The sequence below is a fragment of the Drosophila melanogaster genome, chromosome 2R, assembly GCF_000001215.4.
Source record: "Drosophila melanogaster chromosome 2R".
Taxonomy (NCBI): Eukaryota; Metazoa; Arthropoda; class Insecta; order Diptera; family Drosophilidae; genus Drosophila; species Drosophila melanogaster.
Genome location: NT_033778.4, coordinates 21,354,633 through 21,379,744, shown reverse-complemented (window position 1 = coordinate 21,379,744; position 25,112 = coordinate 21,354,633). Strand labels below are relative to the sequence as shown.

Genomic DNA, 25,112 nt, shown 5'->3' with positions numbered 1-25,112 from the left:
TATTTTACTAGTATTTTGTTTTTAAGGAATCACTATAAGCATAACAATTAGTTCAAAACTTTAGAAGGCAACTAGCGTTTGTACAACAACACCAGAAAAGTCCCCTTATCGCTAAAAAATCGCAGCAAAGTGCGAGCCCCCAAAAACGAGGCCCCAATCCTCTGCTGCTGCGCTGCTTCGCCTTCGGCTCGGCTCGGCTCGGCGACACCGACACGAAGGCCAGCCCGAACGCAGACGAGCGTTTTCTCAGTGTTCTCAGCGTTTTTTCCGCTTGCAGTGCTCAGTTCAACTTTAGCTGCGCACGCGAGCGGTGCGGTTTTCCAGAAGCGCTCGAGAGTGGCTCGAAATTGTAAATTGCTGGCCAGGAAAATCTATCAGCCGTAAAAGGGGAAAACTCGCGCGCGATTTTCACGTTCGCCGATTCACACGAGACAACGATCGCTGGTGGAGCGTAATTACTATAAAATACGTAGTCCGAACGCAATTCAAATAGAAAACAACATAAACGAATTTGAAGTTTGTTATCAACGCGACTGAATCTTAATGCGGGGCTTAGCTTGAATTTCTGATATTCAGACTTGTGCGATTTTCTGTTTTTCTGATTTTCTGCGTGCGCTAATGCGTCGTTTTCCACTAACACTGGCTAGCAGCGTTTTCCAGTGGGTCCGGCGAATTGGCGCGCAATTTCATTGAATTGCATTGAATTGAATGCTTATTGCAATTGCGGCACGGCGCGAAATTGAACCTTTGACAGCGTCGACGGACAAGCGCGCACACAACGTGGCGTATGCGTAATCTGTGGCAAGCGAATCGAAGTACTCGCAATCAAATTGAAATTGAAATGCAAATGTAAATCGAAATGGAAATGGGAATTGAAATGAAAGGCGCGCGCCGGCTCAAATAAATTATGCGCCAGTGAGTTCTAAGTGCTTCGTCTCTTTCCAAACGCGGTGTGGCCTCTCTTTTTCGCGTAGAAATACATACATACGTAAAAAATAATACAAATAAAAAATAGACCCAAGCCCAGGCAATTGAAAATGCGATTTATATCGGTTCGAGTGGCAGCAACAACAGCAACAACTAGACGACAACAATAACAGCAAGAACAAGAGGCGAACTGATGATCGCTGGCAACATGTCAAGCATAATTAATTTTCGATTCCGCCGATTTCTTGCCACCAGCAGCAGCAGCAGCAGCAGTAGAAGCACCTCATCTGGAAATCTGGAAGTGTAATTACGGGTAAACTTTGCGTCTTTACTTTTTCCTTTGTAATTAATCTTTGCCTCTCCCTGATTCCGCGATTCCCCGATTCCCTGATCCGGAGATTCCCCGATTCTTTGTTGCTATAATGCCAAGTGCGATTTTGTTTTATTATAATGCGAAACATATAAACATTTCACTTATCTGTGTGTATCTGCGAACGTGTGTGCTATCTGCCTTTGTTGTTTCAACATTTTGCGAAAATTGTTTAATTGTTTGGTTTCTATTATCACATTTGGCACTCGCTCTCGCCTCTCTCTCTTGATTTCCTTCGAATTGATTACTGCCAAGCATTAAAAGTTGTAAATTCGAAATCAAAAGCCGATCAAATTGCGAATAAGCAAACATATGTTTGAGTGTCCGGGCCAGCATTTAATTGAGAACATTTGCATAGCATTTTGTAAAGGCGGAAATCATAGTTGGCTTTAATTGCCCGACAGCCATTTGGTTTGGGCTTAATAAATCCAATTCGAAAACCATTGAGGCGTTCTAAGTGAGCATTTCGAGTGTGTAGAACGACTTTAAGCCGCTTAACAGCTACCAACTAAGTGAGCGATTAAACAAAGTGCCGCAGATCGGGTGCATGAGCACAAAACACCTTATCTATTGCCGGGCATGAGTCAGCGGTGATACATATTGTTTAACCAATTAGTAACGATGTGTCAAATATCACCAGGTGATATATAGATATATAAGCTGGCCAACTGTCAGGCTGCAAAGATGATAAATCACTGCAGCAGCTGCTGCTGCAACTGCAACTGCAGCTGAAACTTCAATTGCAGCGAGAATTGTCACTAAGCTAATCGCAGGCCATTTCCTGTATTACCCTCATCGAGCCATAAAAAGTGTCATCGCTTGGTGGACGGGGCCACAAATAGGAAATACAATAAACTGGCTCATTAGGAGGACAGTCTGGCAGAAGGACACCAAAACAAATTACGACTGCTGGGGCAATGGAGACACAAACCGAAACGCAAACATAAGAGCCAATAAAGTATGCACGGAAAGAAATATTATTTAAGCATTTTCAATGCATCCAAGTACTTCTGTTCAAATTTATATCTGTTTTATCAAATGTATTACCATTGTTTCGTATTTTGAATACAACATACTGTATCTTTGATTGCTAATATCTTGCTAGTTTTAACGTATTTTCTTTCGTCACATTCTTCATTTATCTCTGTGTAAATAACACTGGTAATAACTGCTCTTTGCAGGGGGGACTGCAATTGGGATTGGGATACGTTTGGGGGCGGGGCAGGTAGTAAGCCAAAGCTACATGGGTTAATACGAATGTGCGCCGGTATGTCCATGAAACGTCCATAGAACAGACGTCTGACTAGCAGTTCGCGTACTGGGCTAAACTGGCGACACACCAGCCCATGGATGACAGTCCCCATTCCTATTCCCATTCCCATTCGGCGTCCCCAAGCCTCCCATCCTTGAGCTATCCAAACCAATCCCCTATCCTCCGATCCCTGACTTGCAGTGGCAGAGACAAACGGACGGACTTTCCCGTACTGCCTAGGTGTCGCTTTTTGTTGTTGTTTCTGTTCGCTTTATAATAAAAATGCAACCATACCAGTTTTGCCAACTGACAACTGGCATACACAGGCGGCGGGGCCAACTCGTTTGCCCCTTCTGTCCACCGACCAACATCAACATCAACAATAACAACTGCAACTACAACTACGAACTGCATGTGAATTTGGTTTAAAAAAAAAACTATGTGTTTATACCCTTGGATCAAGGGTAATTGAAGTGGATGATGTTGTTTGCTTAGCACGAGTTGGGGAACTCTTGAATGAAGATGGGCAGAAAGTAGTTTTTACAAGTTTTGAAGTTAGAAAGTCCTTTGGATGGAGTGAATCTTTTGGGGTTGAGAAAGGCATGATAACTAACTTACTAACTCTAGTAACTTGCCCACAGAAAAGCGAAACTTAAAATGATTTATTTTCCAATTTAATTTGATCTGCGTTATCTTAGATCCTTTAAGTAATACATGTATTCAGATTCTAAAGGACTTAGAAGAGCGTGCTTTCCAGGGTACTCCCTGTTCGGATACGTTAGGGTACGATTCGGGTTGCGACTCTTTCTCGCTCCCGCTGGCCACGTTCACGCACCTGTCCAAGCACAGCAGAGCCAGGCGGTCTGCGATCCCCGATCTGCGGTCCACAATCTTGGGGGGATTCGGTTCTGCTCCACACACGGGACTCTCGAGGCGAGCGATCTGCAATCCGCACGCTCACCTGGAGAGGTGAGCAGCCAGTGCAACTGGTGTCTTTGCAGGTGTTTTTGTTTGTTTGTTTGCTGCACTTGATTATGCTGTCGAGGGGGTGAAGGGGGGGGGACTGCGGTCTGCAACACTGCCTGCATAATAATAATCCACCAATTAAAATATGATCGCATAATAACTCGACACTCGCGCGTCTGCTTATGATTTATGGTGCAGCTGGTTCGGCCAGCGACTTTTAACTTATTTATAGAGATGGTCCAGCTATAGAGAACCCATTTCCCATTCCCCAATCCCCGCTCTCCGCTCCCGATTCCCGTTCTACGAAGAATTCTTCTAGTGGGGTAATTGTGTGCGGCTGCGACTACTTTTTCCGCCGCTTGTTCTTCGGCTCTCCGCATACTTTTGCATTCGCTTAAAGGTAAATTGCTGTCGCCAAGCGCCAGACGATATAGGAGACACCCCTCGCCACCCATGTATGCCCCCCTCCCCTCCTCCTCCTGCCCGCTCCGAAGCCCCTGATTCAAAAACCCCCTTTTTTAAACAAGCCGGCTTGGCTCGTTTCGTTTTGGCAAAACCCAAAACAGAAGACCAAAGAGCGAGCGAAAAAAAGAAGACTGAGAAGCAAAAAGCAAAACATTTGATACGACCGAATCTCCTCCGTACCCCCCTCTAGCGCCAAATGCCCCCCCCCGAACGTCGCGCCTTGTGACACCGCCTGTCCGACTGTTGCTTCTAATAAATAATTTTAAATGCTGACTACAAAACGAAACCGAACGGGCGGAGCGAAGTGAAGTGAAGTTTAAGTGTAACCCAATAGCCAAGTCGCGTTCTTAATTGCCTGCGTGGGATGTGGGGCTGTGGGACATGTTGCTGCCGCTGCTTGCTGTCTGCCGCGGCAAGATGTTGCAGCTGTGCAAAGTGGGCCAGGCCAAGTGCCCAAGTGCCCACTACTGGTGGGCTTCGAAAGGCACTGGTGGGTCCAAGTCCAAAGTCTTGACACGCATTTGGGGGTAGTTTCTTCGTCTGCCAGCTTCTGTTTTCCATTTTCATTTCCATTTCCCCCGTTAGATGGATAGCTTATGACGTCAGCCTCTTTGTCGCCATATGTCTAGGCCCACACGCACGCACCCCGCACTCACACACACACACAGATACAAACTCACCCGTAAGCTGCTGGGAAAAAGCATGCGTCATCGCAGCGTCTGTCGATTGCAATTTCACCAGCCCCCCCAATAACGATTCCATGGGAATCCAGTCAAGGGATGTGTGGGGACCCATTCTCTGCGTCACACCAACAAAAGAATGATAATTTCGCCATGACACGCAACGCAAACACTCGCACACACACACACACTCACAAAGAGCCACAGAGCAATTTCCCTTTTTGTTGTACAATCACAGAAACTAATTAATATTTGCAGAACAATACACGGTTAATAAAAATTCCTCCGATAAGATATTAAAAATAGACAATTGCCCCGTATTCCACCATCCGTATCTGCACATTCTGGTTGTGCCAGACTAAACGGCGTGTACTTTGGCGATTAGTCGAGTATTTCGAGGGGTAATAAAGCACTCTTTGGAGGGGGGCACAGTTGGGTAAATAGTGATATATATATGTAAAATATAAATATCTTGGTAATAATTCTAGTTTATCCCATACCTCGGATAGTTTTTTATTAGTATTGCAAAGATAAACAGCACGCTTTAACATAATTTAGTAGTATATTGATTTTCTAAGCTCCTAGAATACACAATCCTTCTACCAAGTTTGGCACAAAGTTATTTTACTTAAATAAATAGAGCTTCCAGATCTAAGCTTAAGCTTATGTGGATGGGAAAATCAAAGTTTTCAGACTTTGTACCAGTACCCTCTATTCACCTACCACCCAACTTCTCTTTCTTCTGCGCTGCCTCATGCAGAAATAAACTAGATTACTAATACGCCGTGTTGTGCCACATTGTGCTCGGGTTATTTACAGTCAGCAATTGCAACAATTTACTCAGTGCAGCCAGACAAAATGGCGGCATTGGCAGTGCATATGTGGTGGTATCTGTGCTTGTTTGTGTGTGTGCAACCTCGCTGACAGCATTTGGTGCGTGCCATTTAACTTGACATGCTCATTTGTTGCAACAGCAAACACAGCAACAGCCAGCTGTACATATGCCAAGCCAGCAAAAAACGAACATTTGTTTACAATATTTATTTATTTACTAACATTCATTCCCCATTGGCCTGGCAGGCAGTCCGATTCGACAATGTCGGCCGCGTTTTGGCAGCGGAATCAGCAATTCGCCGCGAGAACAAACAATTTCAATTGTCGATGCTATACTCGCATATTCGGGCTCATAGCAGCATGAAGCTACAATATCTATATCCATATGTTCTATGTGTTCGTGACCAGGGGGAGCTGGTAATGGGAGTAGTAAAGCACCTTGATAACAGCGCTCGTGTGGCGCTTGGCTCCACCGATCATAAATCCCGCAAATCGCCAGCCGCAAGTCGGAGTCGGGGCTGCAATATCCATCTTTTGTCCGATTGCGATGGGGGGGTTTAGATGAGCAATTTGTAGTCGCAATTTCACACAAATTATGCAGATGGCATAGAGAATCCCCAAGCTTTTAGTTTCTCGCTGCTCCGCACATTTGTATGTAAATGTATTAATGTGCATTTATGTATTTCCTATGCAAAGTCCACGAAAACTTGTAAAAAAAAAAAAACGGGGGAAAACAAAACACTGCGATGCCCATAAAAATGGAAGCAAAATTTGTGATAATCATATGTTAATTTCAAATCAACGCTGACGTTCATGTTTCTGCTCCAGCACTCCAATCATAAACAGACTAATTTATATGAATTTAGCAGGCCTCAACTCCTGAACGTCAATAACAATAAAGGCAAAAAACAAACTGAATGCTTATGAGATGGAAGACCATATTTTGTTGAAAACTGAGGGAAAATCTGCTCCAAGTCACGGAAAAACTATTAACTATTTTGTAAACACTACGAAGGGTAAATAGTCCTTCTTCACTGTCAAAGATCGATTTGTTTATTAGCTCCGACTTGTCACTAGAATTTGGAACAGCTAAGATTTGAACTGGCATTGTTTGCCGTAATTGAATTAACACCAACGGGCCAACTGCTGCCCGTCTTTGTGGCAGGTTCAACGTCACGACACCGAACTAATCGACAAATAAACAAGCCGACAATCAAAGCGCTCGAAGCTGATCAAGTGCAACTGCACTGGGCTGCGAGAGTTGTCACACGGTGCCCCTTTTTCCCCGTTGATTGCATGTCACAGTCGAACACTGAAATCGTAGAGTTAAGATATATGGGTACATCAACGTGAATTAACAGACACATTAACCGATAACCGATCTTCAAACACGAAACACAGACTCTGGCAACGAACTCACAACGAAAGACTCTAGAAACGAACTGCCAAGCGAAGAAGAGGAAGAAACGGAAGTCTAGACTACTACAGTGGCGAACTGAATCACGACTGCGGAATGTAGTGTGCCATATGCCATATGCCATAAGCCATATGCACGGCCCATCCGATCGCATCACAGCCCGCATATAGAGGTAATATTTTTTATGGCCATATCAAATTTCAAGCAGCAGCAGAACGGAGCGACAGAGCGAAATATCGTCAGGAGAATCATTTCGAGTCGAGCAAAATGGAACGGATCGCCACAGAACTGAACAGAACAGAACAGAACTGGCTGTAGCGCCCAAGTGTTACCCCCGGCACCTGTGCCATTCAAACTCCCTTTCGGCCAACACCCCCCCCGGCCATCAGATATGGCTTGGCCACAAAGCAGAGCTGAAAATATTCAAACAATTCGCATTTGCGTGCTAATCAAGAAATTTGCCTGTGAAAACCATTTTGATTGCTTGTATCAAGCGAAACTTGTAAGCAATATAGTGCAGATCGATAGCCGACGGTGGAATACACTTCACACATATATTAACTATAAATGGTATTGGGTTCAGTGGTATGGCTTTGATTAAGTATAATTTCTATTTAATAAATGCCCTTTAGATGAATCGAGTGGAAGTAACATATAATCTAAAACCTTTTATAAAAAACATTCCATGAAATCGTGAAGAAACTCAATAAAAGTGAGACTTCTGTTTATCCGGTTCATATGAGAAATCGTTATGTTTGATAACAGTTCCCGAGAATTTGTATATTTTTTCTGCCAATTCGGAGATTGTCGTTAAACAAATGTGCCAGAAGCGGCTACCAAATTCACAACAACAACCAAAATATCATAAAATCGGGTTCCGCACGTCACTCGCTGGAATTCCCGTAAATCGTCTGCTCAAATTTGTTGGTTGTTGTTGTTTTTGTTTTTTTGTCTGTTTTTTGTTTGGTCCGTTGGCTGGTTGTTTCTAAAAAATTGTTTACAGCTATACAGCCTCATATTCGGCCAATAAATCCGGTTTTCTTTCGTACAAAACAAAAAGAAGGCAACGAATATTTTGTATACGTAGTGTTTTGATTAACTTTCGCCTAAATAATTGCACAATAAAAAATTGTCTGGAATTTCGTTTGACGTTGTTGTTTTGATCGCATATTTTTTTTTTCGCTCTGCACATATGTAAGTTCGACTTTGGATTGGTATCAAACATACAAATATATGTACATAGATACTCACACACGCAATGCCAAACTGTGTCTGTGCATCAATTAATTGTACTGTTCGGCTATTTATAGATTTTGCGGTAAATTCGCTAATAATACTCAAATTTCAAGAGGCCAGCACCCGGCACTCTAACGCCCATGCCCCCCTTGCCCATTAAGTTCCCCCACCATATTTGAACCGAGTTTATTAATAATTTGCAAGCCGAACCGAACCCAATGAGCAGTTAAGAATAATAAAAATCGCTTTATATGATCCATGATTCATGGCCACGACAACTCCGTGCAGAGACTTCGATGGGGCTTATATGGCCAGGAATCGGCCAAGATTCTGGGGTGACTAATCGCCCGGCGAGGGATCGAATCTGATCGGATTGGAGTAATCTGGTGGCGGCCCCTAAAACGGCATCGAGTTAAATGGCTTATGCTGATTGGCCGAGCAATAAACAGATGATCGAAATATGTCCACAAAACCATAAATAGAGATTTTGTAGATTTCAAATTATGAATATAAATTTTTTTTTTGTATTGGGCTTCAAACATTTCCAGATTGGGCAATTGAATGAAATGATCTTCATCTTGGATCTTCATTTGATATTAACCTACCGAAAAAACTCTCTTCTAACTCGATTTAAACTACTATTAATTAAAACTTGTTTGAATCAAGCAATTAATATTAATTTAGCTATACCAAATATCTATTTTTAATTGAGCAATATGCACTTGATTTATTATACTTTAAGGAGCATTCAACTTTAGACATTATTAAAGATATGCATATTTTCATGCAACTTCAGGGTAATAAATATTTATATTTATTTAATTAAAATGACAGTTAAAGAAAACTTGTCCCAATCAAAAATTTCAGTTAATTGGTTTATAAAAATATTTTCTTTAGTAACAAGACTTCAAATAATATTTCGTAGGACAGCTTTTAAAGTAAACTTAATGTCAGACACTTATTTTTAACACATTGTAAGTAAACAAGTCCATTTGATAGGGAATATATAAAAATATAAATGAAACATTGAAATATTCGCTCAAACTCCCGCTCTCGTATGAAAACTTATTTAATTAAGCCATATGATGTGTGACTTTTATGGAGCACTTCTTCCGGCACATTTGGGCTCGGCTTGGCTCGACTCGACTCAGTTCGGTTCTGTTCTGTTTCATTCGCTTGGCAATGATTCGAACGCTATTAAAATCGCATTACTCCATCGGATTGATGCTACGGAGTGAGGAAATCGACGGCGGACGGGGTACAGGACCAGTTTGAGGTCGGTCTTCACTGTGGTCCTGGCACTCCGCAGTTGGGCTGGGCCCAACCATCGATGAAGCCGATGATGATGATGATGATGGCTAATAGCTTTGTTAGCTTTTATACGTTTGTCTGGCTTGTGACTTTATTATGTCGTTCGGTGCATTCGTTTCTTTTTTTTCTGTTACCCCTCCCAAACTCCCCGTCATTCGAAATTGGTTAACTCTTGTCTCGTTGTTGGCCGATTGTCTTGGGCAATCGTCAACGTCATGGGCCTTGTCTTCATCTGCTGCGCTGCAGCTGTAATCGGTTTGGGTTTGAGATTGGGTTCGGGCTTTCATTTTGGTTTCAGTTTCTGTCAGATGGAATTGTACCAAATAAAGTTGCGTCTTGCCCCGAAGGGCCTGGCATTTGACAAATGTGCGTTTTTAGCCATCTCATTGTTGTGGCAAACAGACTTCAATATGCAAATACATTGAAATTAGTTGCCAGGCGGCGATCGGAATCAGCGGGGAGCTTGCTATCCGGCTATCCGCCGAATCGAGGCTGGAGTCGTGTCTTGTAGTTGGTCCGTGGAATTTGCATGATTTGCCAAAGTCTCTGGCTCTCGGGCTCTTTTTTATTTTGGCGCCGCTTGCGGGGGATTACGACTGATCTGGGGGCTTAATGGCCATGCGGCTGTAGGTTGTAAGTCGCTGGCATTCCGCTGTTAATTGAATTAAGCCAGCGACACGGTCCACTCCGAAGGTAATTGGCAGGAGGCAGGCCGGCCGGGCCGGGCAGGGCTTTTAAGTGGAATTCGCGATGGCGAGAGTGTGATAAGGCCGCAGACGGAGGATGGTCTTACTGCGAGGAGTATACATATACGTATACCTATACCACCGATCATTAGAGGCTCCGTCTAGACGCCGTCTGCGTGCCATGCGTAACCCTTTTGGGGAGTCGAAAAGCCAGAACTTAGGGCCAGAACCGGGCAGAACAGAACCCTAACCAATTTTCTGCAGCTCAAGTGCAACCCCGAGCTCGGTTAATTGCCCTGGCCTTGTCGGTTGGGTTGACGCCATGTCGGGAACCATTAGAAACCCCATCCAGTCAGCCAGCCAGCCCATAATCACTGGCCCTTGGCAGGCGGGCACTTTAATTGGCACGACATCAGCGTCGCCGTCGCCGTTGCCTTAGTCTGAGTCTGAGTCATGTAATGCCGTCCGACTGGGCCACAATTACACACATTACATAGATCTTAGGAACTGGACATCAAATTAGGTGCCCTGCTAATTCCCACTATTGTTGCGATCGATCGGCTATTTTGAGATCAAGTTAAGGCCGCAGTTCCAGTCGCGCGGCATCAAACTTCTCAGATTTCTCAACTCATTCACTCAATCGCACATTAACCCCGCGCTTGAAAGACCAACTGATTTGGCGATTTTGAAATTGCGTACACTGCACACATGTGGCACGATCACCATCGCCATGGGCATTAAAATATGAACAATGAACCCACACACGATAAGCCGAGAACCCAGGCGATCCAATTGAAATCAACTCTCGAGCTCGCGGGCCCTTGACCAAAATCAAGAATCGTATTTGGAATGGCAGAAGATGAAGAGTGCTCTTCAATGGAGGCGATGGGGAAACCACGGCGACATTGAAGCTCACAATTACATAATCGGCGAGAAAAACTGAAAACTGCGACTCGCTTCTTCCGCAGCGCAGAAAGTACGCAATGGCGATTAATTTAGAGGCCTTCTCCACTTTGTCAAAGTCATCTAATTCTTGTGCTCGAACAAAGAACCCACTTCCCAGAAACAGCCAGATGAATTAATGAGTAGTGCTGTAACGAACGAAAACTACACTATATGTGAACATATATAGAGTACTTCCCACTTTTGATTTGCATTGTCCTTGTCAACTGACGCCTGACAAATTGCACCTAATCGCACCACTTCGAGCGATCGTCACGTAGTCAACTGCTGCACTCGCCAATCCTCGCCTGTGTGTGCTCCGTTATCAAGTGCAGAAATTAACATATTATTCAGAGGTCTTAATACTTACATACGTACGTATATAGTCCAGTGTGAGCTTAGGTCTTATCAGGTCGGCGAGTGTGACAAATATCAATGAATGGGGGGGTACATCGGGTGTAAACACGCCTGCCATCGCCAGAACTTCAAATAGGTTCAATCACGTGAATAAAACTTTTTATATATTGAGATATTGAGATATTTCTGCAAAGTGGGTTACATGGCATGCATGCGATGTTTTCATAGGGTATCCACAGGTCCATAAACATACCTACCCATCCCATAAACACTTGTTCGCATGCCGCTGACATTTGTTAGGTCAAGCACCGATTTGGGCCAGCCAATCCAATCTCTCTTTCGAAGCGCTCCCGATCGCCGCTGGGTGTGTCACCCGATCTTCGATTGGGAATCGAGCCCCGGGTCTTGGGATTAAGCCGGGGATTGGGATTAGCGCTTAGTGATTCACAGAGATTTGTATCCGCATTTGGTGCGTTCGGCGTTTGCTTGGCGCCACTTTGAAGCGGTCACAAATCAATAAAACATCAAACAGAAAACAAATAACCCACAGTGAGAGGCTGAACAACAGCAACATCATTGGCGAAAATCACGGCGCTGTGCTGGTCCAAGACAAATAATAAAATATTATGCGCCATCGAAATTAATTATAACTCAAACAAGCATTACAATATTCCCTGGCTGGCGCCAGCCCGTCAAAGATCATTAACATTTTTATGATCCGCCAGTATTCGAACAAAGAGCCACCTCACATAAGGCTCGTATCTGTTGTTACCTGAGCCACCACCACGCGCAACCCGACGGATACATACATATATATGTAGATACAAATACGTTTAGATACACATCCGTGTATACGCACCCATAAAGCGCAAAACTAATAATGTCCAGGTTGTCTTAACACCTCCCAAAAAGAGGCGTGGCGAGGGCTGCTCTGATGATTCGCAGAATTCGAACGGCGCCGCTATCTCTATCCACGTACATATATATGGCCGCATCTTGGGTTCCGGGCAGGGCAGGAGTCGTAAAACCCAAAACGGTATGATTTACTGCACTGGCCGAAATCTTTCAACCTGGGCGGCAAGTGTGTTTTGCACTCTCCACAAAATTGAATATTGAACACCAGTTGTTGCACAGAGACACACACATTCACATCCACACACGCTGACAAACACAAATCGGTTCTAAATTTAATATGAACAACAAAGTTGTAGGTACAAATTGGTACAAGACACCTGCAGAATATCCAAACAAATCTATTTTCGCCCGCTGCGCTGTTATTTTTAAACTAACCGGCTTGATCGTGATCTTTCTCCACCCAAACACAATTTCTTTCCAGTCATAATTCACGCGAGCCGCAGCCACAACAAAGAATAATAATTCGGAGAGCCGAGCATTTAACGAGAAGTGCGCAGAGGAAAAACTAATAGAGATTTCCGCGAATATCGATCGATTGTGAAAATGTGTTGCCAATCAAGTGGCCAGTGGAAATTTCCTGCGCAGCAGCCTCGAAAATCTTTGGCGTCAAGGCGGCGCCACACGGGATTTCGCCCAAGCACCCAGCTCCTGATCCTCATCGCAGTCCTGCTGGCCCTGCTGCAAGGACGAACAGTCGACGCCGGGGCGGGAGATAGTCTATCGGGTGAGTGCCATCAAGTAGTTTGTAGATACTTACACTTTAAGATCTATGTATGTGCAGCCCTCCTGTGTATTTAGTAGGTTCAAAATGGTTCTAATTCCTAACATGCATGGTTGTTAACTACTTTAATCAGCTATTTAGATTATTGCATATTTCTTAGATACTTATGGTATTGAACAGACTTTAGCAATACATATTTGAAAAGGGTTTCCCTTTTCAAAAAAGTAAAATCCCTGACATTTTTCTCTGACAGAGTTAATTACCTCGACAAAAGTACTTTCACTATAATTTGATGATCATTTCAAAGTTGATAATTGTGTTATCACTTTTTTTGGCCATAAATTTTGATACCGATCCGATCGTAAAACTTTCAACTAACCTTGACGAAGATCAACATTCCAGAGGCGCTTTGAAAACCATATTCAAAAATGTCTAGATCTAAGCGGCTTGCCAGAGTTACTGCAGCTTATGACAATGAATCACGGATTTTAGCTGATTTTTACGAGCTTATAACAGCTTTAACTGCCCAGCAATATGATCGCTTATAGAGTTATTTCGATCACTTTTCTACGGAACTATTTTACGATTTTTAGCTGAGTCAGCCTGGTTTCAGCCTTTCACTGGCCGTTGTTTCCAATAATTGCAAATCTATGGAAAGAAATCTCAAAGTAAACATAAACACATATATGTCAATAATTCGAAACTCATCATTTTAATGAAATCCCTTAGCATCAAACTAAAATTAGCTGAAAGTGTAGGCTATAGATAGAAAATTGATATTGCAGATTTAAGAACTTTCAAAAATTATTTTTTTCCACAATTTTTAAATAAGTTTGTGTTTGTTTAATAGTTTGAAACGTAATATTACTTATACACCTTATTCATTGAAATGGACACTTTTAATTCTGAGCGAACACGTGGCTCCGTCCGCCACTCCTCTCAGCCCCACCACCCCCGGCACTTCCCTTTAACCCCACCCTGCTGCCCTTCACCTTCAATTCGCTGGCGCTTAATCGGCGACTGTGATTAATCGTCGAGCGTTTGTTAATGTGCCGAGGGGGGATGGGGCGGCTCTAATCGAGGAGGTGGTCAGCGGCATTAGCTACTGACTGAGCATATTCAAGCGCCGACTGTGTCGCCAACACTGGAACGATTTTATTTTCGCTGTTTTCGTCTGGGCTCCTCTAAAAAAACACAATTTGAGTGGGTTTTTTTATGGGTTTTCGAGTGTGTTAAATGTAAATAAAAAGCGAATAAATTAGATATATTGCAATGCCGATATCGGGTTACTTGAACCAAGTTCATTAACTGTTCTAGTCGAAAAGAGAAAGGAATGTAGAAAGTCTCCCGGCGGCGAACATGATATTTGTTTTTTATTTCGACAGAGGAAATTTCCAATTGATTTTGAAAATGGGAAAAAAACAGTTGTAGTGCTGCGGGGCAAAGCAATGGGAAATCAGCAGGACACAATAAAATAACAGGAAAGAGTGGACCAAAAACAATAATCATCCAAGGTCCAGAATCAAAGAACAAAGCGAATCAAAAACAAACAAGCGACCAAATTACACAGATTGTTTCTGGAGGTGGGGCAGGGGCGGCGATCAAGTAGGAGGAACCTCGATAATAACCCAGAATAAAACAAAGTTCTAAAGCCGCCCACAGAGATCCCAAGACCCAAGAAGATGGAGTAGTGGAGAACCAGAAGGTAGCTCGGTTACACCAAGAATAATCTACGGGTCAAATATAAAATTTTCAATTCTCTGATCATTTATGAAATATTCCAAATCTTAAGAATTTAATAGGTAGTATCTAAAGATCAAAATATATAATAAAAGTCATTTTACAATATTTATTGTTGAAACAACATAGAAATTTAAGAAATTTAATGTAATAACACACATTTGTTTTATGTGTAGCGCCGGCGTCTTCATTTATTGCCCTTAACAGCGGGTGAGAGCGAGAGAGAGGAAGTGTGTGTGTGTGTGTCTGTGTGTGTTTATCAGCACATTGCAGGTGGTCCTCGCATTTTAGGAGGAGGAAGAAGAAGAAGAAGAGCGGGCTCAGCCCGCTGGGATCGTGTCTCTCCCATTCCCTCACTGCCGCAATAAGTTACCTGCCTTTCCGTCTTGCTCTTTCTCGACATTTCCGTTTACCTTTTCTTGCCCCATTGTTATGATTGTTGCTGTTGTTATTGTTGTTGGGGCAACATGTTTAATATGCAACGCTTGGCTACTTTTGACTTAAGCGCCACCAAAAAAGGGAGAGAAGTTAAAAGCAAACAAAGTGGCAACTACAACAGATTGAGGCAGAAGGGTACTTACACTGGGAAAAATACTGATTAATTTATAGTCACATAAATAGTTAGAGTTTGATTATAAATCTTAGAATCTTAATAGAACATACATTTTGGAAAGATCACCAAGAACTATAACGAAAAAGGTATCTACAATATACATAATTCTGCCTAACGGCACATATCCTTGATAAAATTTTTCACCGTGTAGAGTAAACACGCTTGTACACACACACACACACATATGTACATACATACATAAATCCAGAGGCCTAATCTCATTGACCTGCAGAGGGAGATCAGATTGAGATGCGCAAGTGGACGAGGTTGCGGAGGGTGGGCGAGTCCATTTTGGGTCACGTGGTCGGATAAGATCTCTGTCGGTGGGCAATTTCCGGCGTTTATACATGCAATGAATCGTCTTGTTTGTGTTTGTTTGGTATTATTGCATCAAGAGTCAACGTCAGAGGCAGGAAATGCCGTGGGTGGGGGTCGAGGTCGGGGTCCAAGAGGGCACTACTCACTACCTAAGCCCACTACCCACATAGGCACATCATTAATCCGAGCTCCAATTCTCTTTTACAGGCGTCCGGCAATCCTGCTCGAATGAGGGAGAAGAAGTCCAACTGAAGAACCAGCCGCAGATTTTCACCTGCTTCAAGTGCGAATGCCAGGTAAGTCGACTCGAGTATTGCTTGCCACTTTAATTTCGCATTTATACCGACTCCACTTGCCCCCTCCCCTCACTTCTCAAAGGCTCCATAGATCCTTGCCAAGTTGGCGAGTGGAGCTGCTTTTTGGCCTCGATAAAAGTCACTTAAAGCGAAATGAAACGAAATGAAATAGCATAAACACGCTTGCTAAAATAAATCTCTTGTACTCGCCGCGTTTTCCTGCCCTTTCTCGCCACTATCTGTCTCCCTCTCAGCATGGGACGACGCCAGTGTCCAGCCAGCAGGACATTCAGACTCTTGTCATTGCAACAACATCCTTGCGGGCTGCCAAAATGAAAAATACCGAAAATGCTTCGAATATTTCAGCAGATTACCAGTTTAGTTATGAGGCGAAGAAATTGAAGCAATTTAAACAAGGCTTTAAGTTAGACTGTTCCTCAAATTTCATGATATGATAGAAATATTATAATGTTCATATGTAAATCTATGGCCTGAAATAATGCTCTGTGTAGCAGGAAAAGAGTGTGAAGCAGCTGAAGATATTGCCGGAATCTGTCGGAATGTTTGAGTATGTTTGCATTTGTTTGACTTCGCCTCTTCCTCTCTCTCTCTCTCTCTCTTTCTTTCCCGCTGGTGAATTTTTTATGATCCAAGGTCGTCAAACGGGTTTCGCGCCGTCATCCGCCGTGTGGGACGGGTATCACGGGCACCACGGGCATCGGCATTGGCAAGGGTATTCGATCTCGGCACTCGATCGTTTGACAAACACTTGGCGCCGCCGCCGTGATTTTTCGTCGCCAGCAGCAGCGCCTCTCTTTCGCCCAGCATGCCGCCATCTCTTTCCCTTTCTGTCGCGGCTCAAACGGCGGCTTCGTGTCGTCATTAAGCGAGCGCGTGCTCATCTGTCTGATCGATGAAAAGAGAGTGGTCGAAAGGGTGAAACAGGTGGAGGTGGCTGGTGGTGGAAGGGGGTTGCGGGCAGGGTTGTCAACACGCAGCGAAAATATTTAGAAATTTTGGAATTAATTCAATTTCAATTTAGATTGATCATAAGCGTATTCCTAAGTTATCATATTCGACAACTTCTAGCATAGAAACACTTAATTAAATGACTTGGTGAGCTTGATTTTAAAATAGTTGCGTCCCCGGTATTCTTTCACTGTACTGCTGTCGTGAACCTGCTGCTAATTTAGCGCTAAGCGCTGCTAAACGCCGCTGCTCCAATTTGAGCGGCAAGCGTTCAGGCTGGCGCCGACCGATCAATCGCAGCGATCCAAGCTCGAAACGATCCATGCGATCCAAGCGATCCAAACGATCCAACCGATCGATCGATCGATCGTCGCTGAATCTTTTTTCGCCTGCGGCTAAGCTTCGCTTCGTTGTTGTTATTATTTCCATTGTTGCTGCTGTCGTCGTCGTCAAGTGGGCGTAACCGAAATTAAAAAGCAGCAGCAGCATTAAAAAAAAAAACAAGCAAAAGTCGCAAAAAAAGATACGATACTGGCGCCACCTTACTGGAAAGGCGCCAACGGTGTATAACCGTCTCTTTCCGCAGCGGCCGCATGTCTCTGCATCTCTGTCGCACGCGCTGGGGATTCGTCGCGCGGACTCATTAAAAGTTCATGAAATCGAATTCGACCCGTGGTGTTCGACGCGATTTCTCTTCGACGCGCGCTCTTAGGGTTCACCAAATCGAAACGCTGCTGGCCAGTGGAGCGTGCAAGGCGTTAAGCTGTAATCGGGATCGGGGCTTGAACGCATAAAGCCGATAAATAATGCTCGCTAACTGGGCTCCCGTAATGTAAATCTGTCTGGGAATAACCAGCCATTTAAGTCGAAACTTTACGACGCGCGTTTATTGTCTAAATAAGCATATATGAATATACGCTCGTGCATAGAAAGGAATTGGAAATCGTCAGGGAAACTCAGAGGAAATGGTACTCCACCTCACCCCCCTCCGAAAAAGGACCACAAATTTTCGCTTTATGCGAATATTATGCTGAATCCGCTGAATTCGCACTTAATGGCTTATGATTTAAACGATTTTCGGAGCGGAGGATTCCCTCAGCCACAATTGAGCAGGACTTTTATGTGAATTTGCAAATTAAATTTCTTGTTCGCTGAAAATGGGTAAACATGTGATTAGAGGACACAGTCGTTGATTGATAAATATTAACTAGACGATGGGAATTAATATTAATGCAAAATGTACAAAGTTATTGTGGAAGTGGGAAATATTTATAGCATTTTTACTTCACTTCTGTATTAATATTAATAAGGGATTTACGATCGCCAGGGGCAAATCAGCAAATTGGAATCATTAGAGCTCTTTTAGTGTGCATAACTTTAACTAAATAAATTCACTCTTGCCAATATGGAATTCTAGAGCACGGGCAAACCAGATTTGGCCAAATATTTTCATACAGGTCTGCCAACTCCTTTCCATTCCTGCAAATTCTTGGGCAAACCGTTCGAAGCCCAAAGCGAATTTCGATTCCGATTCCAATTCCGATGCCAAGTCCAATTCCGATGCCAATTTGAGCCGTAGCCCACAAGTGACAAAATACACATGACCATAAAACCACAAGACTGACATTACCATATTCACTCCGCGTCTAGAGCGGCAGACTCGCCTCCAAGCTGGCCAACTAAACTCCGAGATGGCCAACAGAAAGAGAGGCTCTGATGTAGATGGAGATGGAGACAGAGACGGTGTTAAAACCGATCATGTTTTGTCAAACGCAAGGTCGTTAGAGGCCGTTTGCAAATGTGGTTCTGCCACTGTGGCAAACACACTCGCACACTCGGACCCATTGAGCTTGTTGTTGCTGCCGTCGATTGCCGCTGGGCAAGATCGAAAACAACAACATCCATGCCCACCACTCACCATCATCCACTGCTACTTAGCAGCTTGGGTTGCCATCGTGGCGCCTTTGGCTTTGGCAATCTTTCGCAGAAAAATGCCTCGACTTTCATGTTGGCTGGGCATATTTCTATACCGGTTCCCGATTAGAAAGAAAGAATTTCGAAGCATAAACAGCTGGATGCGAGTTGGCCGAGACCAGGTCGAAACAGTGGAGGGATTTCGAGAGCACGTGAACTTTGATCCGTGAGATACGACAAGCGATTACGGTAATACTCAATCTGTCAGCCTACTGCATTTCAAGAAATGCACTGAAAACAATTCTAGGCACGAAAGACAACGATACTAGTTAGTTCGAAAATCAGCTCGACCTTTACTTGAGATCATTTTGTTTTTTCGTGTGGAAATGGAGAAAGAGGCAGGGGCTGGTGATGGGGGAGTTACGACAATGCCGCACTAAAGTGCCATTAAAATTCCAACTAACAACTGCCATTAAAACTAATACGATGATAAAAATCTCGCAGCCAGGGACCGCGACTGCGACCGAGACTCTCGAGATTTTCATTTTCATAACAATTGCAAATTTTGCACGTTGCGGCCCCATCCAAATTGAGATCCAATCTGGTTTGCTTGCACTAAATTATAGACACACACACACACACACACAGATACGCGAATACTCCACACATTGTTCAGAGCAACTGCATACAAATTAGTGAAATATTTTGCCTGTTTTTGGTCGACATCTATCTAGATTTATAGATACATTTACAATTAGTGGCGGCTCCGGCTTCGACTCGAGCTCTATTATTACAGCACCGGCTGGATCTGAATCTGAATCGGAATCTCAATCTGGCTTTAACCTGTCACAGCCAGCAGCTGTTCCACTGCCTCCACTCAAGGGTTAAAGTTAAAGGCAACACCAACAGCAACGGCAATCGCAATAGCAATTGCACAAGCCGGCCAAGTTGCAACAGTTTGACTTATGATCGACATCAATTGCAATGCGCCCCGCTGCAGCTGTCAGCATGTCGTTAACACAGCCAAATGGCTAGAAAATCCAGATGCATAGATACGCGCATATAAATATATATGTATATCTGAGCCGATTTGGTGCCGCTTACCTGTGGGCAGGCAATCAGCCGAGGGATCAACTAACGAGCTGCAAAGAGGGCGCGGGGCAGCTGTTGGTCTTAAGGATAAATTACTGCAGCATAAATTAGGCGACTTTGCATAATCCCAGCTCATTTTCCAACTTGACTAACAGAGACCAGACTCAAAGCAATGCCATTTTCATTCCAAGGGCTACAAAGTAAATGAAAACCGAAGGGAAATCCCTTATATTCATCTGTAGCTATTAAGTAACCCCGAATGAAGTACAAGCCAAGCCAATCGCCACGCCCAAAGTCAATTGCGCTGAAGGTCAGAGTTCAAAACTTCATTGAGCAATTGCAATTTCGAAAGCAATTGCTGGGCTGTAAATCAGGTGGAGGTGTGTTTTATGAGGGCGAAGGTGGAGACAGTTGTGCACTGGCCAGCATCTTTCACTTGGCTGAGCGCTCATTGTGCACATTGCTCATACGACCCGTGGCACGGATAAAAAAAACTCTATTCTAACACTAATGCAATGTGCTTCATTTTATATTTACAGAACGGATTCGTGAATTGCCGAGATACTTGTCCACCAGTCAATGACTGTTACATTCTGGATAAGTCGAATGGAACTTGCTGCCGCAGGTGCAAGGGTAAGTCAATATATATTTATCCTTTTTTATCCATATTATAGTTTTGATAAAAAGCAAGCTATTGAAGAAGTACGTTTGTATCATTCCCCAGGTTGCTCTTTTCGTGGCATGTCGTATGAGAGTGGCTCGGAGTGGAACGATCCGGAGGATCCCTGCAAGACGTACAAGTGCGTGGCCACCGTGGTCACCGAGACGATCCAGAAGTGCTACTCGCAGTGCGACAACAACCAGTTACAGCCACCACGACCGGGCGAATGCTGTCCCACCTGTCAGGGTGAGTCTTGTGGCCAACTCGATTAGATCCAGACCAGTTCGCGTCGTCCCCAGTAGCATCACTCACTAAAATTAGCCAAAGATTCCGCTAATGCCTCATAATCGTTAGACAATAGAGAGCCCGTCCAGATGGACAGACGTTGCTGCGTTGCTCTACCAACGGGTATTGCCAGTGCAGCATAAAATATGTTTCGAAATTCATAATTGCCAGAGGGAAAACATGGCCTATAGGCATTGCCCAACTCAAAGTAGATCATCGCAGATAGTGCCAGCATATTTATGTCTCTATTACCAAAATGATTTATTCATGGGCCCCATCTGCCGCGATTAAAATCTCCGGTGATCTGCTGCGATCCGTTGATCTGTTTTGATCTGTTCTCCGCGACGTGGCTGTTATTGTTTATTGTTTATTGTTCCGCTTATTTATGGGCTTTAAATTGTCTATTAAGGCGACAATGTCGCCCCGCATATTCGCATTGCGATCGCGGCTGAGCAAACAAAAGCAACACAACGAATCTGGGGGCCCTCCTATGACGCTGCCTATGCAAATGCGTTAGATGCCGCTTGGAAACCCGTTTCGCCTTGTGGAAAATTTCTTGGCCCGTGGCCAAGCAAATCAAACCCAACTAAATCATAAGTGTCTGATGGCTAATGTCTGATGTCTAATGTCTAATGTCTAGTGTCTAGTGTCTTATATCTAATATCTGATGGGATTGCCATGTCGTTTTCAGGTTGCAAGATCAACGGACAGACGGTGGCCGAGGGCCACGAGGTGGACGCCTCCATTGACGACCGCTGTCTGGTCTGCCAGTGCCGCGGGACGCAGTTGACCTGTTCCAAGAAGACATGCCCGGTGCTACCGTGTCCCATGTCCAAGCAGATCAAGCGTCCGGATGAGTGCTGTCCGCGCTGCCCGCAGAACCACAGTTTTCTACCTGTTCCAGGTGAGTTGTCATAGGTAATAATTAATATTTCAACAGCTTGGTTTATATTTCTCTTAAAGTGTATCATTTTATTTACGAATTTTATTTTTTATTTTACGAATTTAAACGAAAAACTGAGGGACTTAAAAAAATACAATTAACAAAGCAATAAATTCCAAAAATAATTTCTAAAAAAGCGTGATATATTAGGGGATTATTTATAAAGACTAGATATATACATGCACAGGTATACAGAATACCAAAAATAAATATTTTTTGACTAATTCTCATTAAGTATTTTAGATATTATTAGATATTTAGAAATTAAAGTTACTTAAATCTTATTGTATGAATATATAAACTAAATATATATATTCATTTTTCCTTTTCCAGGCAAATGCCTCTTCAACAAAAGCGTTTATCCGGAGAAGACGCAGTTTATGCCGGACAGGTGTACGAACTGCACCTGCCTGAACGGCACCTCCGTGTGCCAGCGACCCACCTGCCCGATCTTGGAGTGCGCTCCCGAATTCCAGGAGCCAGATGGCTGCTGTCCACGCTGTGCGGTGGCCGAAGTGCGGAGCGAGTGCAGCTTGGATGGGATTGTGTACCAGAACAACGAGACGTGGGACATGGGGCCGTGTCGCAGCTGCCGGTGCAATGGTGGAACCATCCGGTGTGCCCAGATGCGCTGTCCGGCGGTCAAGTGCCGAGCGAACGAGGAGCTGAAACAGCCGCCGGGAGAATGTTGCCAACGGTGCGTGGAGACGGCGGGCACGTGCACCGTCTTCGGAGATCCTCACTTCCGTACCTTCGATGGCAAGTTCTTCAGCTTCCAGGGCAGCTGCAAGTACCTCCTGGCGTCCGACTGTATGGGCAAAACCTTCCACATCCGGCTGACGAACGAGGGACGCGGCACACGGCGTGCCAGCTGGGCCAAAACGGTGACCCTAAGTCTGCGAAACTTGAAAGTCAATCTCGGCCAGCGAATGCGGGTCAAGGTGAATGGAACCAGGGTAACGTTGCCCTACTTCGTTGTAGCCGGTGGCCAGAACGTGACGATTGAGCGCTTGGCCAACGGAGGAGCGGTGATGCTGAGATCGGAAATGGGCTTGACCCTGGAGTGGAATGGAGCTGGCTTCCTGCAGGTTTCGGTGCCGGCGAAATTCAAGAAAAGACTGTGTGGTCTATGTGGCAACTTCAACGGCAGTTCGCGGGACGATCTCACGGGGAAGGATGGACGGAGCCACGGGGACGACGAGGTCTGGCACTTTGCCAATTCCTGGAAGGTGGGTGGCCCCAAGTCCTGTTCCCGCAAGCGTGAATTCCTGGCTGCCACGCCCACCTGCGACAAGCGCAAATCGAACTTCTACTGCCACCCACTGAGTGTTCCCGCGCTCTTCGGCGAGTGCAACGAGCGACTGAATCCGGAGAACTACAAGGCCGCCTGCCGGATGGACGTGTGTGAGTGTCCATCGGGCGACTGTCACTGCGACAGCTTTGCGGCGTACGCCCACGAGTGCCGGCGACTCGGAGTCCAGTTGCCGGACTGGAGGAGCGCTACCAATTGCCCCGCAGGCTGGCGTCGCAATGCCACGTTGTCCAGCTTCAAGGGCAACCAGTTCTACGGTGATCCCAGCTTCAGCCGAATGAAGGGTCGGCGACAGAAGAACCACCAGCTGCGACTGCAGCTGCAGCAGGAGCAGCAGCAGCGGAGCAAACAGGGCCAAAAGGGGCGGCACAAGCCGGGTGGCCACAACCAGCTGGACAGGCAGGGCCACAACGGTCTGGACAAGGATCAGCTGCAGAAGGAGTTCATCCTGAAGCATGTGCCCAGCAGTTTCCTCTATCCGCGTGCGCCGGATCGCACGCCGCCGCCCCTCCACTAAGTTAGTTGTCCGTTTAACCTTAGTTACCCATTTAGTTACTACTCGCACACACTTACATTCATGAGCACGCCCATTCCCACACAGACACTCTCGCAGTGGGGGCCGCAATCCATAGCATACTTTTAGAGGCCCCCAAAAGTGCGGGAGAGCGTGGGGAAAACCTAGTTGAATTCGCTCCCATGACAGCCAGGCCACAGTATTAAGCTGAACGTCCTCTGGAGTAGGCAGATATAGATAGTCCGGATATATATGCGTACATATATGGTATTCAGACACACATACACACACACACATAGCATCGAAACTCATACTGTCGCCATTTTTGTGTAGCCTAAGTTTTATTTATTTTAGCTTTAGTAATGGAGTTTTATCCGGAGATCCTGTTGTTGCTTGTGTGCCTGTTTTGTATTTGTATTTGTATTTGTACTACTATATGTGTGTTTCGTCGCTGCGCTAAACTAAACTGATCTAAAAACTATAACTATAATTATAACTATAACTACGAGTATGACTAAACCTAAGCTAAGCTTTAGCTAAGTGTACTTAGAACTTAACGCAGTCCTAGCGAAAGTACTTGATAATGTTTGCTTAAAATTTAAGCTCTAGAAAGGACGAGGATGAGGAACTACCCAACTACTATGAGAATTGCACAACAGTATTTTTGCTTAGTTGAAACTTGAACGAGAACAGCGCGCATCCCTAGAACTCATCCCTACTTAACCAACTCGAAATTCCGCTTATCTCAAATTGCAAACGTAACCAACTTTTATTCAAACTGTGTTAATATTTATACAACTATCGCCAGCTAATTATGCACCTAACCGGCGGAAAGGAGGAGTCAGCTCTTTGCCATTTTTCGATTCTACAAATTAATCAAGTTTAAAGTTTAATGTTAATGTAATGTACCATAATAACTCTTTATATACTACTTGTATGGCTGGAACTGTAAGTTTACGATATATTTGAATACCCAAAAGATGAAGAAAGAAACAAAAAAAAAAAAAAAACACCAACGCAACAAATGCAAGTGGATGAAATCAAATTAAAATATATAAAAAAAAACTATTACTCTTGTCTTATATCGGGCGGTTTTTTCAGAGCTTGTGGCAAGATACAATGATAGAAAAAAGGAAGATCTGCAACTTTTTGGTTTCAGTAACCTACAAGATTTAGATTGAATCAAATCTATGATAGCTGAGTTTAACTATTATGTCCTGTTTGCAAAAACCATACCAAGCCATTAAAAAGACATCGCTGTTGACCACCAGCTCAGAAAGTGGGAATCGAATTGCATGCGGGAATTTCAGCTGCTGATTCTCAGCTTCCTCCTCCTGGCCACTCCGCCTCCCATCGAGCAGAGGATCCACGGACAA

General features: G+C 44.3%; 1 protein-coding gene across 1 annotated transcript; it reads left to right on the top strand.

The window, feature by feature from the left end:
- Positions 1-280: 280 nt before the first annotated feature.
- cv-2 (crossveinless 2) lies at positions 281-24,730 on the top strand. Its single transcript, NM_080070.4, has 7 exons — positions 281-1,240; positions 12,780-13,082; positions 15,958-16,046; positions 20,561-20,654; positions 20,746-20,928; positions 21,659-21,871; positions 22,244-24,730. Exons 2-7 carry the CDS (start codon positions 12,902-12,904, stop codon positions 23,737-23,739), a joined length of 2,256 nt encoding a protein of 751 aa, NP_524809.2. The 5' UTR covers positions 281-1,240; positions 12,780-12,901; the 3' UTR covers positions 23,740-24,730.
- The last annotated feature ends 382 nt before the right edge of the window (positions 24,731-25,112 follow it).